Below are 14,377 nucleotides of genomic sequence, written 5' to 3'. Positions count from 1 at the left end.
TTGACCGCGTCGACATAACTGGTGTTTGAAAAACCCCGCTCTTGCATACTCAGTTGGGTTCTTCGCTTTTTTCGTAGTACCTCCTCCATACCTTCTCGTTCGTTCCATCAATTTATTGCAAGGATGTTGTTCACCGATACGATCTTTTATGACCTCCATAAACTCATAATTTGGACCCACAACCGTACGATACCTTAAGATGTGAAATTATGAACCGTCTCCTTATTAGATGGTCAAAGACTAAAAGATTATTCAAAGGTAGACAATATGTAATAGCTTACAATCACAGATCCTGTATAAGAGTTTTGGTCAGTAACAACACTGTGCGTGGAACAGTTCTTAACCAAGGAGGATCAAAAGCCCTGATACATGTTTAACTCACTTAAGATATGTTGCAAAATGGATTATGGAGGAAAGCCCACCTGTCACACTTCGTACACCAGACCGCATATGAATTCAAGAATGATCAAAAGACCCAATAAAGGCAGATCCCATCCCACAGATTGCTGCCGGAATTAAAATATGTTCAATAAAGCAGAGCACGCCACCATAACGGCGAAATTCAAGATTATGTATCTGAACACGTTGACCCGAATAGTCTTGGTAATTCTGTTGGTATCATTTAAAGTCTGGCACTGAATAAACCACGTTTCCAAGAAAATGAGAAACTAGCAACCCCACTACAAGTCGTGAGAGCTGGGGAGAAAAGCATAGACAGTTGCTTATATCAAGTTAGAAACATGAATTCTGGAACGAGCTTTCGAATAGATACAGGTTGAGAGCTTAGTCTCAGTCCCTAGAAAAATACCGAACTGAGATGAAAAACCTCACCTGTCATACTTCAAGCTGAAAATTAAGACGAGAGTCGTGAAATTTAAGCGAAAGACATTGTTACTGAATTTAGAGTCTAAGTTGGATCTAGATATGCTTGGAAGACGTTTTGGATATGGATTTCTACTTGACACCAAGATACACTGTTTGAAACACAAGAGACTTCCGGTTGTGCAGTGTGCAAGGGAATCCTTCGTTTCTCTATATTCTCCAAAATCCAGATGTTGATAACTGTAAAATCTTTGGATGAACCAGCGAAACTTTAGAATTAGGACAAAGCAAATCTTCAACCTCCCAACAACAACCCGTACAATTAAGATTGAAGGCGACCCTGTACGTGCGAAATCAAACAGACTAGCTCTTTAATAAACTTAAAATCGGTAGTCAAATCCGACTACACACTATGGTTGAAGATTATCAGTCTCTCTGATAGCGACTAGGCATCACCTCTACCCATATTCCCGAGGTAAAATAAGGGTGACCAGCAACCTTATGAGTACTAGAGCTTTTAGTCGTCAAACTGTACCACACAGGTACCCAGAACTACGCAACCTAGGTCCCACAGACGGAAAGCCTCATATTATACTTCGAAACTATCCGTTATCCGTGTCGATTGAAAATGTTGAATTGTCGTAAAGTATATTAGTTCCAGTAGATTCTATTTGAAACAAGAACTATCTTTCCACCGTATGTAATTCGTAATCACTGTCAACTTTCGCAAATAAAACCTAATCTAATATATTTAATATATAACACCGCTAATCACATAAAAAAACATGTCAGAATGATCACAGAAAGGAAAGGAAATCAACTACAAAGAAGTACTGAATGTGTTGAAAAGTGAATTAATATTTTTTGAATTTATGCGATTTAATCAAATTTACACGTATTCCTTTAACTTCACCAGCATATGGTTTGTCTTCTTTACGAACCGGCGCAACACGTGATCTGTAACGAATTGTTGCCTTACGGAATTTATGCCGTAAATGCACTCTAGGATTACGTTCACGTTTATGTCGATATTTTACAATGCCTTTATTTTTCATTATCTGGAGAAAGAAAGAAAGAAAATCCTCACATCAAACTGGCGGAAAAAGTAGAAAAAGATAGAACTGGTTGGAAAAAGACACAAAATGTAGCAGAATATTATGAAATAAAGTGTGACAGATCAAGAACTGTTCGATTGGAGTGAACAAGATATGATGGATTAGAAATAAATAGACGAAACAGGAAAAATATCATGAGCTATCAACATCAGCAACACTGATATCACATTTATTACTATTGCTACTACTCATTTTACCATGAAGAGACCGAACTCTCCATAATAATAATAATAATAACGATAGGAAAATATATAACTCATCTAATACCTGTTGGACTATTACAATTCTGACTAAACAAACAGTCAATAATTATCGTTCTCGTCCACACATCAGAATGGCAAGTAATTAATAGCATGGGGAATATCAATTTTCTGGAATGAAGATAATACAAAGAAATTTACAAATCTAATCGCTAGAGAAATTGATTTGATCACATCATTCTCTCGAATTATTTTGAGGTGAAAAGTTATCGTGTAAACCACTGGATATAATCGCCAAATATTTCGAATGCCCTAGTATACCAACTTCAATTTAGGGAAATGAGTAGTATTACAGGTTCACACTGGGAAAGTATGACCAAGTAAACGGTTGATGAGTCACGCTTATACTTATTTATTGTCAGGATTTTATACAAAAAGATTCCATTGAGACATCAAATAATGAAAAAAACTTAAATTAAAAATGATTACGGCTAACCTCTTTGCTTATTGGTCGATTTGGTAGATCACGAGAGGACTGATCAGCTGATTTCGGACTAACTGTGTCCTTCTCATTAGGCGCTAAAAACTGATCACTATCATCGTCAAATTCTGAAATGCTTCCGTCACCGTCGTCATTAGATTGACTATCAATAAACTGACTGAAACGTAAAGAAACTCACAATTAAGAAATACTATGATTATGGTATTTTATCAAGATTTGTACGATTGTCCAAACAAAATAAATTGTCAAAAGTAGTATAGAAAGTTATTTAAATCAACACGACAATTGCTCTACATTCTTCAGGTCGAATAATCCTAATAATGACTGATTTCTGGGGGTTAAAGGAAGCTAAACCAATACATAGCACCATTCCATAAAGTAACTGACTGCTTTGACAGGGACCTCACAAAGTGAGAATTTCCTGAAAAAGAGCAGTGCAATGATTGTAATTTGCGGTTGGGGATATTGAGTGATAAGACAAAAAAACTAGTTGCGGTAGCACAGTTCCATCCACTCTTATTTGAAACAGTGGATCGGTGGCTTAGTGGCTAAGATGTTCGACATTTAGCCGCTTGGTCGCGGGTTCGAACATTATTGATTCACCTACTTGATTTTGAGCAGTGGAATAGTATCACTAACTTTAACATACAAGGTGTGACTGGGAGCCGAGTATAAAAATCTATTCTTGGTAGATAATTTAAGTCACAAACATTTCGTACTCTTTACCCTAAAATAAATTTTACATTTATTTTACTACTATGATGCATATCATGTCATTTCCACTCCTACTTTGCTTTGCATCTATAACATTTTTTGCTTACTGTACTACTAAGGGTGTTGAGAGTTTCAAAATTGTGTAGACAAGTACTAATTTTCGCACATTACAATATGGTGAATACTTCCTGATTTATAGCAGAAAAACAAGTGGATAACTGAAATAACCAATGAAGTGATAGTACACATGACAAATTCAGTATTATATAATTAAACTTCACCCTTTATTGTCGATGAAAGTACACTTCAGAGACGAGTCTTCACAATTTGGAACCCAATCTTTAGCTTTCCGCACAAAATTCAAATGCCATGTATAATAATCAGTGTACGAACTATTAATAGGCCGTTTGGATTCTCCTGAGAATTTGACAATATGGACAACCTATATCCATTAGAACGAGTTTATATGTCGTTGCTTTTTATTTATAAGTAGTGTAACGTGTACAAGACATTAATAAAATCAATTTTCTATAGAATCTGTTTATTTTTCGCAATATTATTGTTTTCTTTACCACAAGCTATCTACTTATAAAGGCTAATTCCTGATTGGTCAGAATGTAGCTGGAAGCTGATCGTGACTGTTTAAAGCTCGTCGCTATACCATGCTTTCGCCCTATTGTCTTCACAGAAAAAAGACTAAATTTCAATTACTAGTCTATAGTTGTAACCGATAAGAAGCAACTTTGGGAAAAATAGAAACAACACATGATTGGCCACAAGAAGAGATGGAAAGATAAAAACATAACGAATTTCAATTATTATTACCTATCAGTATCGGAAAGACCATCGATTCTACACAGTTCGTTAGTCTACAAACAATAATGGAAACAAAACAGGAAAATGTTGACACCAATATTGACTGAATTTGAAATTTTTGAGCCATTTGACATCAATTTAATATATAAAAGCGAAGAGATCATTCCAAGGCTTAAAAGCCTCCCTCTGATGAAGCGTACCATGTAAGATTCGCGTATTATAACTGTATTATTCGTAGGTATCTAGTTTTTTATTGCATGATTTCTCTCTTAGATACGTAAGTTATTTGTTTGACAATATTCACATGGTTATTCTAGACTTATTTGTGCTGCAAGTTGACTGTTATTGCTGAATTCATTATCATTTTGAATGTCAGTTATTTTTAAAAAAAAGTAATTATTACTCACAGTAGAACTACATATATATATATATTGGTCACCACAACCAGCTAAATCCATATTAAATATATATTCTGTGTCAGTCACCTGTATGTGTATATCAACTATGACGAAAAGATCAATTAAAATCACTTTGGTATGGAATAACGATATTCCCCCATCGAAAAAATATTTTAAAGCTAACAGAATTGAGGAGAACTAAAAATATCGAATCATACTGTGGATCTAACATTGCGAAAGCATCTAATAAGTTATGCGCGCTTATTTGTATTTTGAGTGTTTTAACATGGATCCCAACAAACAACAGAGAGTTTACAAAAAATTCGGGTATGATGAAGTAGCTTGTTCCAAAATTAATTTAGAATGAGATACGTTTGCACAATGTCTTTGAAGAAAATTACGTACTGGATGGACCTCACTTGTGTTACCACGGAAATCTAGAGAGCACTTAACAGTTAATTCGGTTTACTATAAAACTCCACGGTAATGAATGGCCATGATCACTCCAGGAAAAAAATCTACAGCATCTAAGTCTCTTAACCAATGCTTAATCATTAGACCACCCGGTTAGCACTCAATAAACTTACACGGTATTTTAAATGACATAAACCTACGGTAAATATTACATAAAAGTTAAATGATGGTCGGAGGTAGTCAACAGGAAACCCGGGTTTCGTGCTACTTGGCACTCGTCAGCAAGGTGTCCCTGTAATCTTGAGGGAAGTGGCGCTCCCCGACGGATTCGATCCCGTGCCATCCAGCTTCACAGTCAGAGACGTTACCACTAAGCTATCCTTGCCGATGAGTGCCAAGAAGCACGAAACCCGGGTCCAGGGTTTCCTGTGGACTACATCCAACCACCATCTAATCTCAACATAGTGCACGCAATGTCGAGTCATCTAGACTGGTGGCCACATTGCAACTCGATTGATAGCACTCGATCTGCACTAAGGACTTGACACACATGACATTGATCACCACCAAGTGATCAATCAATTGTGACTACATAAAAGTTAAATTAATCTCCACAAAACTTTGATATATATACAGAAAAGGAACTTACGGATTTCCTCTTCTGGTTTCTAATATTCTTCACCTCATTGCCAGGTAGTAAAGCATGTAAACTGTAAATCAAAAAATATAAACGCAAATTTATCTCCAGTACAGTCCGCTGGAATTATTTAATTAGTTTCCGTTTAGATTTGTACTACTTTGTAAACAAATTTAATCTAGTGATCAATTATCAACTCCTTTCCCAGGCACAGATTCGTGCCCCTGGGGTTCCAGACATATTTTAAGGGTGGGGGCTAGTGATATTACCTAAATGTTCAATGAAAAATGGATAAAACAAAATGGGGTTTAGACCAGCGATTTAATGGCTGAGGACTAGACGCTTCAATCACTGATGAATTGCTTTATCCAAAATTGGCTGAAAATTAGGTGGGATTTTAAACTCTATGGTCAAGTATATCTGCGATCGAAGAGACAGGGTCGAATCAAGCACCATAGGGTCTGGTTATGATATGAAAAGAAATATATCATTTAACCATTGAATCAGAGAATTCAGTAGTTTGTAATTTTAGCTATGATCGCTATGCGATCAAACTACATCCTCACACATATGCACCATTATACATATAGTTGAAAAATATCCATTCAAGAAAAACTCGTACCACTCACTCACCATTGTTCTCTCATACTTAAATCACTGATAGAAGAAGTGAAAGTGATTGGGTTAAGAGAATACGGTCTACCAGATGATAAGGCTTTATTAATCACTTGAATGAGACGATTTCCAATAACATTAAAATAACCAGCATCTTCACTTAAACAACCGAGTCTTTCCTAATTTTAAATAAAATAACAAGAATTAATAAGGTTGTAATAGTGATATATCGGTTTAAGTTGGGATTATCATTGAAAAATAGTGGAGACCAAACAATAATTTCATTTTATTATAAGACTCCTTAGATATGAGTATGTAGGATCTTGTTAAAGATCAAAGATAAAACCTTCAAGTCTTGCGTCAAATGTTTAACCATTAGGAACTAATGAGCGATCATCCAATGGTGCGTTTTCAGCTTCAATCAGTTCGCAATGTAGGACGACAATAATTAAATACTATTGGTGACCGTTCTTAACATTGCTCACGGAAATGAACTCCACCAGCCACGATTTCATGTCAGAACTTCAGGAACATATTGAAGTAAGAATGAACTGAAAAAGATTATGAATCGTCAATTTACTGAGGTGTGGACTGGTGTAATAAAATACATAGGGGAGTTAATTATAAAAGCAATACTTTAATAGTCTTATTTTTTTAAATATCCTTTTAATGAAAGAATATTCCTCGACCGACTGTGCTATGGATGCCTACTGCTGATAAGTTCTAAAATAGAAAAAAACGAGTGTTCAACGGCTCTCCGGTTTTCAATGATCGCTGTTTTACTTCAGTCAACTGCATGATGTAAACTACACATTGAACACAACCTATATAAACATACTTATTTTATTGAGATCATGAACCGACTGATGTTAGACCACCATTGAAAACCTGGAAGCACTGGACAGCCGTTTCGTCCTATTGTGGGACTCCTCGGAAGTACGCATCCACGATCCCTGGACCCCGGGTTCGAATCCCGCGAGCAGGATCGTGGATGCGCACTGCTTAGGAGCCCCACACGAAACGGTCATCCAGTGCTTCCAGGTTTTCAACGGTGGTCTAACATCAATCGGTTCATGATCTCAATCAAAAACTTAACAATCTCCACAACCCCTAAACTGATCCTTATTTTAATAAGTTTATTGTTTTTAACTTTAAACCTACTCTTAATAGAAGTGATTAACTAGGGACGTTCATGACTAGGTGTTTTTGTTATGGATTAGGGCTAAAATGACAGTGATCGAGTGATTTCTACGTTCACATGAGTAAAGATCTAAAGGAGTTAGTAAATAAGCAACAGACGATCATTAAACGATACCAAACACAAAAAATCTGAGGAATGAAAGGTTTTGATAAAACATTTAATATCACAAAAATAGGTCAAAATATGAATGACACTGTTAGACGGTTAGAGGTTATCGATGGTAAAAGAAGAACTGACTAATCGAAGTTTCATGGTAGTTGGGGTTTGTCAATACACTGTATTCGCAATCTTGAAGTATATGATGCCCTCAATAGGATTTGAACTAGTGTCACAAAGCTCTACAGTACAAGACAATACCACTGCACAATTCTGATGACACTGTTTAAATTATTATTAATACATACTTATGAGCTTAAATTATCCCATTGTTGATATATAGGACAGAATTTTAATCAGTCTTCATTAGTATATATACACTCTAGGTGAGTGGCTTCGATATAGCTATTTTGTTATAAGTTTCAGTTACAAAGTTACGATAAAAACCGTTACAAATAAACATGATAACCGTCGAACAAGCTAGTGGTTAACTGGGCCTGGTATACTAGTGTATAATGCATTGGACAGATAGGTACTGGGTCCGAATCTGTGTGAAGATCAGCACTGGAATGCTGCTACATCTACCTGATAGGTCGGTCCCAAATAGAACGAAACTCACCTGGACTCCACCCTTACACGCAAATTAAATATACTAAGAGTAATAATATCTTTTTAAGAGAAGATACACCGATTAATTTTACACAATTTATTAGATAAAACGTTCATCATTATTTCATTGTCGTAAAAATCATCAGTGATATAATACCTGCTTACTTTGTAATGTTCTTCAAGTTCTCTATGTATAGGATTATGATGAAAAGCTGGTGTGAATTGTAGACGATGAGTAAAGTAACTTTTTAATAAACTGGCATATCTAAAAGAGTGAATTATTATTACTAAGAGTTAGTTGGTTAACAACTATTACATTGTTTGTTGAATAGACAATTAAACAACCTAAGACATGAAGGTTTCAAGTGAGAAATGTTATGTCCATGAGGAATAAAGTTGAAAAAAATTGAATAGGATATGAAGTTTCAGTAATTAGAACTAATGGGTGTAGGGTCTTATGCGTACTCATTCAGCTGTCGTCAAACTCAAGATATCATATTGAGCAAAGTAAAGGTTGCTTCGAAAAAAGAACATGATGATAAAGAAAAGATCGTTATTCACATATTCAACTATAGACTTGATGAAATCAGTGTCTGGAGACACTATCATTTTCACAACCAAAATGGGGGAACTAAGTATAAGTAACCGAAAACGTTTTGCAAAAACTAGATTAGTAGGACGATCAATCCTCTGAACCGGATTGCAAATGTGACTTATTCTGACTGACCCATATACCTCATGATCTTAGTTAAGAACTTTAAGGATGCAATATATACTTAATATAAAAACGTCGGTACAAAGAACCGAAGATCAATAGCTTAGTACTTTAAAGTGCTGCACTTTTGATAACTGAATTGAGAGACAAAAATGCAACACTAGTCCCTACACAAAAAATGGGTGGCTCAAAATCTTTGAGTGATCAATATTTTGCTTCGTAATCAGATTACGTTATTACCATAGTTCACACACAAAAAGAACTCTTAAGTCGAAAGGAAACGACTAATTCAATCTAAAAAAATTTTTGATAACGTTGTACACCTGTTACAAATTAACAGAAAACGTTTTTTTTCTATTATTTTAGTGGTTTGATTAAAGGCTAAATAGTAATAACCTTCACAAATTCGTATTTACTAATAACTGTTCTGTGCACACTTTAGTTATAAACTTGTTTATTAGTAATAACGATATCAAGAAATATTATACAACCATATGTGGCGTGGTATTTTGGTAGACAATCTACTTAGCTATAAATCTGCAAAAGTACTAGGTTTGAAATCCACAACACCTACTTTAGTTCAGGTAGTTGGGTAGTGTTTTGAGATTCTTTTATTATGACTGAACTGCTAATAAATAACTGGCTTCTTATCGCAACTTACTGGTTAGTCATAAAAGGACTGTTTTCTTATTGGCTGATATATTATTTATCTGTTTTTCTACCCAAGCTAATTATTGTTTATTGCAAAACTATATATATATATATATATATATATATATATATATATATATATATATATATATATATATATATATATAGTGGGTTCGCCCGATGAATGTGGCAAGTATCATCGGCTCTTACAAAAATATGTGACTAACAGTCGAGTACATAGAACGATAACTAGGTAGATAAACTACATTAATCGATAAGAGTAGATTATCACATACTTTTCATATTGTGTCGAACGTTTTTTCAAATAAGTTACAGCAACGCAATCCGAGGGAAGACCACGAATACATATATTCTTATCCAATTTGATCCAATTATCATCATTATTACTGATTTCACCATTACTAACTATGCCCAAGTTTCGTGTTAATGGCCTCCATTTCTGTTCTAACCAGCCGGTTACTTTATCTAGTTCACTAAACCAACGACCACAATCCGGATAGTTATAATTTAAATACTAAAAATGATGATGTACATTTAAAACAAATTCACAATCAACAAAATTTATTGGTTCATTCAACTTTATATTAGGGAAAAATATTAACAAGTTGCCTTGTTTTTTTCGATGCAAGAATAATTCAAAAATACTGATTGGTCTACTCTCAACAAATAGGGTCAAGTACCAAACATATCAGAACGATATGATGACCTGTTTTATATAGCACGGTAACAGGGACATAATACTAACGGTGTCTTTATTAATAGGTTTTGACATTTTCATCAACAAATGCTTAGCTGAATTTACTGTTGCTTCCTCAAACTGGTGTAGAATCAGAACTTCCTGTGACAGGAAAGTGGATAATCAGCCAACTACCATGAGGTTGGACAATCTGACAACTAGGTTTACCAACATAAAAGGTATTCTTATCTGACTCAAGAAGCTAAGTGATAAAGCATATTGGTAAGGGTTTGTTATCCTACTGTTAATATTTAATACTGGATTTCCATAAATGGATCTTGAACAGGTACCTCAATATTACCTTTTTGTTATAAGTTTCAGTTTACTTAGACTAAAACTAAAAACAGAATCCAGGAAGCGGGTTTCGACAAATCTAGAACTTTTAGGTAGATTTGTATCCATTACAAACCTGATGCTCACATTGAGATTTAAGACCAACACCAACCAATTATTTATTAGGCTACTTAGTACAGCTACCCACCAACTCGCTCAACGAGTAACGTTTATTCGTGTTTGTTTCATCCTGTTGTTGATATGTGAACACCCACACTGAAAAACATTTACATGACAAGTTACAAATGAGAAAAAACGTGGGTTCTGGATTTCACAGATACGCCTAGTTCAAATATGCAACGTTTTTGAATGATTACCAAAGCTCTGAAAACACAAGAATATTCATACATGTTATTTTAGTTTTTTCCTCACTAAAGTACAAACAATAAGTCATAACCGAATAGTAAAAACAGTATACTATATACCTTTTGAATGAGTATTTTATCAGCTGATTTAGGCCAAACAAGTAAAGGAAGTCCATGAGACCGGAATATTGAAACTTCAGAAGACAAATTTTGAGGAAACGATGGAATACTAAGATTATTTAGTTTGCAAACAGCCAAATCGACTTCAATAGGATTTGAGATGTCTGAGTGATTAGAGTTATTGCAATTTTCACATGTTTTGAGCGAAAGTTCGTCCAAATTTCGCTGTATATACAGATGAATTCTACTTTGACCAGTTATAGCAAGAAGTTCACTTGCATCTGGAGGTGAGAGAAGTAACTGTGCCGACGATGATTTAAACAAAAAGGGAGGGTACAATGCTGCCTGCTTTTGTCGACAATCATTTATACAAAGCTTTTGAGATTCTGTTTAAAATGTAGAAGTGAAAGTATGTGAGAAAGCATCCATAACACAAAATGACCAACTGTGAGTTAAACCCAATAAAGAAAAACAATACTTAGAATATGATATAATAATCATACATAATCGAAGAAAGAGGATGATGGTTTCCCATGCTTTACTTGGACGGTTTATCGCATCAGATATTGCGTATACCTGGATCTATCGATCATTGAGACGATAACATAATATAAAATATAGCCACTAGAATACAACTTGGACCTCATAAAAACTGCTGTTAACCGGTAACCATATATACTGATTAGTTTTTTACCTTTTAAATATCCTGAGTTTCTTTTTGGAACAGTTTAGACCAAAATGTTGACACTTTTAACGTAGGCAATTTGTTATTTGATATGTTCAGTATTATGATTATTTCTAATAATTTTATTTATTTACTTACTATGGTGGAAATAATCAGACAATTAGAAGCATTATGGATAAATATAGGATGAAGAACCAGGACAAAAGGGAAGATCATTAAATTAAATATGCAAATAATGACAGAATGAAGGTCGACGATAATCAACGAAGATCAAGGTCGACAAGATAAGCTATCAGTCACGTGGAGAAATCTGGATAGTTCACTTGTATCCGAATTCCGTGGTGAAGATTTTAAGACTTTCGATTTCCAAGTCTTGAATTGAAGAAAATAACGTATTACCCTTGTCTTCAATTTTTATGATCAATATCAAAACAGGGGTTAAAAGGATCCTTCAAATTTGTTGTGTGCCTTAACCAAGGTAAAGTATGAAGTTTCGGAGTCATTGGGAAAGACCGGGCTGACTGATACAACTGGGAAACATAATTATTACATTTGAAGATTAGGTTTAAATAAACTAAGATAGTCAGAGAAAGACACTGGGCTGAACTGTAAAGTCTTTGAATAAAATGGGCAAGCGGAGGCTTCACACTTCATCATGATGATAGAAATGAGTATTTAAGAGCAACTGGGGATGTAGCTCAGGATTGATCACAATAATAGTGCAATAAAATAGTAGTGATAAAACTCATTTGCCAACTACAGGTCTACTTATTCGACTTTTAATGACACAATGACTGCGGGGTAACGATACTGTCTGGTTAAAAATATACTAAACCGACTGCCTTCAATGTCTAGTCAAAGTTGAAATATCCTATGTCATATATCAGCACGAATTTCATATGATATTGAGTACAGGTTGTTGCTGGAGATCATGATGTCAACTACACTTCGTATTTTAGAAAGATTGAATGACGATTTCCTAAAGGAATGAAATGTTGGGGTCAGAATTTTAGTGTTTGGAGTGGTAGGGATCCAGGCTACATAGCTGTTCAAACCCAAGTAGAGGAATAAAGATCAGGACGTGTGACGATATATTCGCCGTCATTTATACTGCACCATTTGACGTGCACTTTCACCCTTTTTATTGTTCGATATCATGTCTTGCGATGTTACTATGTATGGGAACTTGAGTTTAATGTAATTCCATATAGGTTCAACAGTGATACTCTTATCTACTCATGGAATGATGATACGGTATTGCTAGAAAAAAATAGTGGAAAGATAAATTCTGCTAATGTGTTTCCAAAAAGATATAGACAGTATTCTACTTCTTCGGGTTTTAGCTTCTGAACTCTAAAGAAGCATCTGATGTTTGTACACTTTATTGATGTGAATGCCATGAATTGATTAAGTTCATGTTCACTTTGAGCTTTTTGCTTGCTCATAAATGGAACTCATCAAATGTTGCAGCTAATAACTACGTAGACATCTTTATTTTCCGTAGTTTGTTATCACTTGACGGTTTTCCGAATATAATTATAGTAATGATAAAAGTATTCCTAAAAGCTGAAAGTCTGCCTTGATAGCGCAAAATGATGACAAAAGGTGGGTCCCTAGAAATAAAAAACGCCTGGCTTATTATTCTCTGGAGCGAATTAGATTTTGACTGATAGTGAATGCTATGAAGTGAAGCGTAATCAGAAACTGAACAGCAGTTAAATGTCTGTCACATGAGTCGAGAATCATTTTTAAAAATCGAGTTATTAGAAAACACTGCAAACCCCAAAAAAGTTAGGCATCCAGTTGTACACATCTAACATTAAGAATGTAACTACGCATAGAACACACAAGACAAGAATTTTAGCCATACCTTCATCGTCAGCGTCAACTTTATCCCCACCGTAGTATGAAGGCTTTTCTCTCGGTTTACCGACTTTCACATCCTATCTTAAAGGTAAATTCTAGAGTTACACTCCTTACCATTAAGCAACCGAAATATGAACGTTGATGTGGAGTTAGAAACAAAGTTAATTTTGTTGTGATGAAGTAATTATTTCATTAGTCCAATCCAACCACCTTGAAGAAACTTACCAATATAGAAGGTAAGATTAGAAATACTGATCTAGTCTGAATAAGTAAAATATGTGTCATTACCTGGACTGTTTGAAGATCACTTTGACGTCAACAAGAAACTTCAGAGCATGACATCAAGTAGCGCAAAATTTGTACGTGTTTGGCGAACTCGAGGGCGTTATCAAGGTCACTGACAAATAGTCTCAAGCGATTGTAAAGTGACTAGAACAAAGATCTACTCATCAAATTTCTTTATATACACTCAACAGATCGCCGATTAAATCTCTGAAAAACCTAGTTGTAAAGAAACAATATTCAAGAGTAAATAGCTTTAGCCTTCTCTTGTGATCACGATATCGTGAAGATTTAGCTCGGAGTCATTAAAAGAGCATAGGAAACCGATTCAAACGTTCAGTTAAAAGACTTATCAGTATAAACTTTTTGCGAGACAGTAACATATTACGATGTATCAGTCAAACTTCATTCTTAATTGGTAACAGGTAGTTCAACAACTGACGGTAGTGTGCTAGCTATCTTCATAGATAAAATCTGTTCATGCGTTACATACTATATATTCGTTTGTATCTTTCTCCATAGTT

At 34.9% G+C, this 14,377-nt stretch overlaps 1 protein-coding gene across 2 annotated transcripts; it reads right to left on the bottom strand.

The window, feature by feature from the left end:
* Positions 1-1,383: 1,383 nt before the first annotated feature.
* UTP3_1 (Something about silencing protein 10) lies at positions 1,384-14,068 on the bottom strand (the record flags this gene model as incomplete). 2 transcript variants are annotated; one of them, XM_051215195.1, is made up of 11 exons in its annotated part: positions 1,384-1,880; positions 2,634-2,796; positions 4,179-4,222; positions 5,631-5,691; positions 6,252-6,412; positions 8,305-8,404; positions 9,802-10,040; positions 11,021-11,406; positions 13,576-13,648; positions 13,686-13,827; positions 13,860-14,068. In XM_051215195.1, the coding sequence occupies 10 exons, from the start codon at positions 13,686-13,688 to the stop codon at positions 1,677-1,679; spliced, it is 1,434 nt and encodes a 477-aa protein (XP_051068388.1). In that variant the 3' UTR covers positions 1,384-1,676. The 2 variants fall into 2 exon arrangements, with proteins under 2 accessions (XP_051068388.1, XP_051068389.1); XM_051215196.1 differs by lacking the exons at positions 8,305-8,404; positions 9,802-10,040; positions 11,021-11,406; ... (1 more) ...; positions 13,686-13,827; positions 13,860-14,068 and having other exon boundaries at positions 2,205-2,796.
* Between the last annotated feature and the right edge of the window lie 309 nt (positions 14,069-14,377).

Source organism: Schistosoma haematobium, chromosome 2 (assembly GCF_000699445.3).
Source record: "Schistosoma haematobium chromosome 2, whole genome shotgun sequence".
NCBI classification, from domain to species: domain Eukaryota; kingdom Metazoa; phylum Platyhelminthes; class Trematoda; order Strigeidida; family Schistosomatidae; genus Schistosoma; species Schistosoma haematobium.
This window is presented reverse-complemented; position numbering and strand designations above follow the sequence as displayed.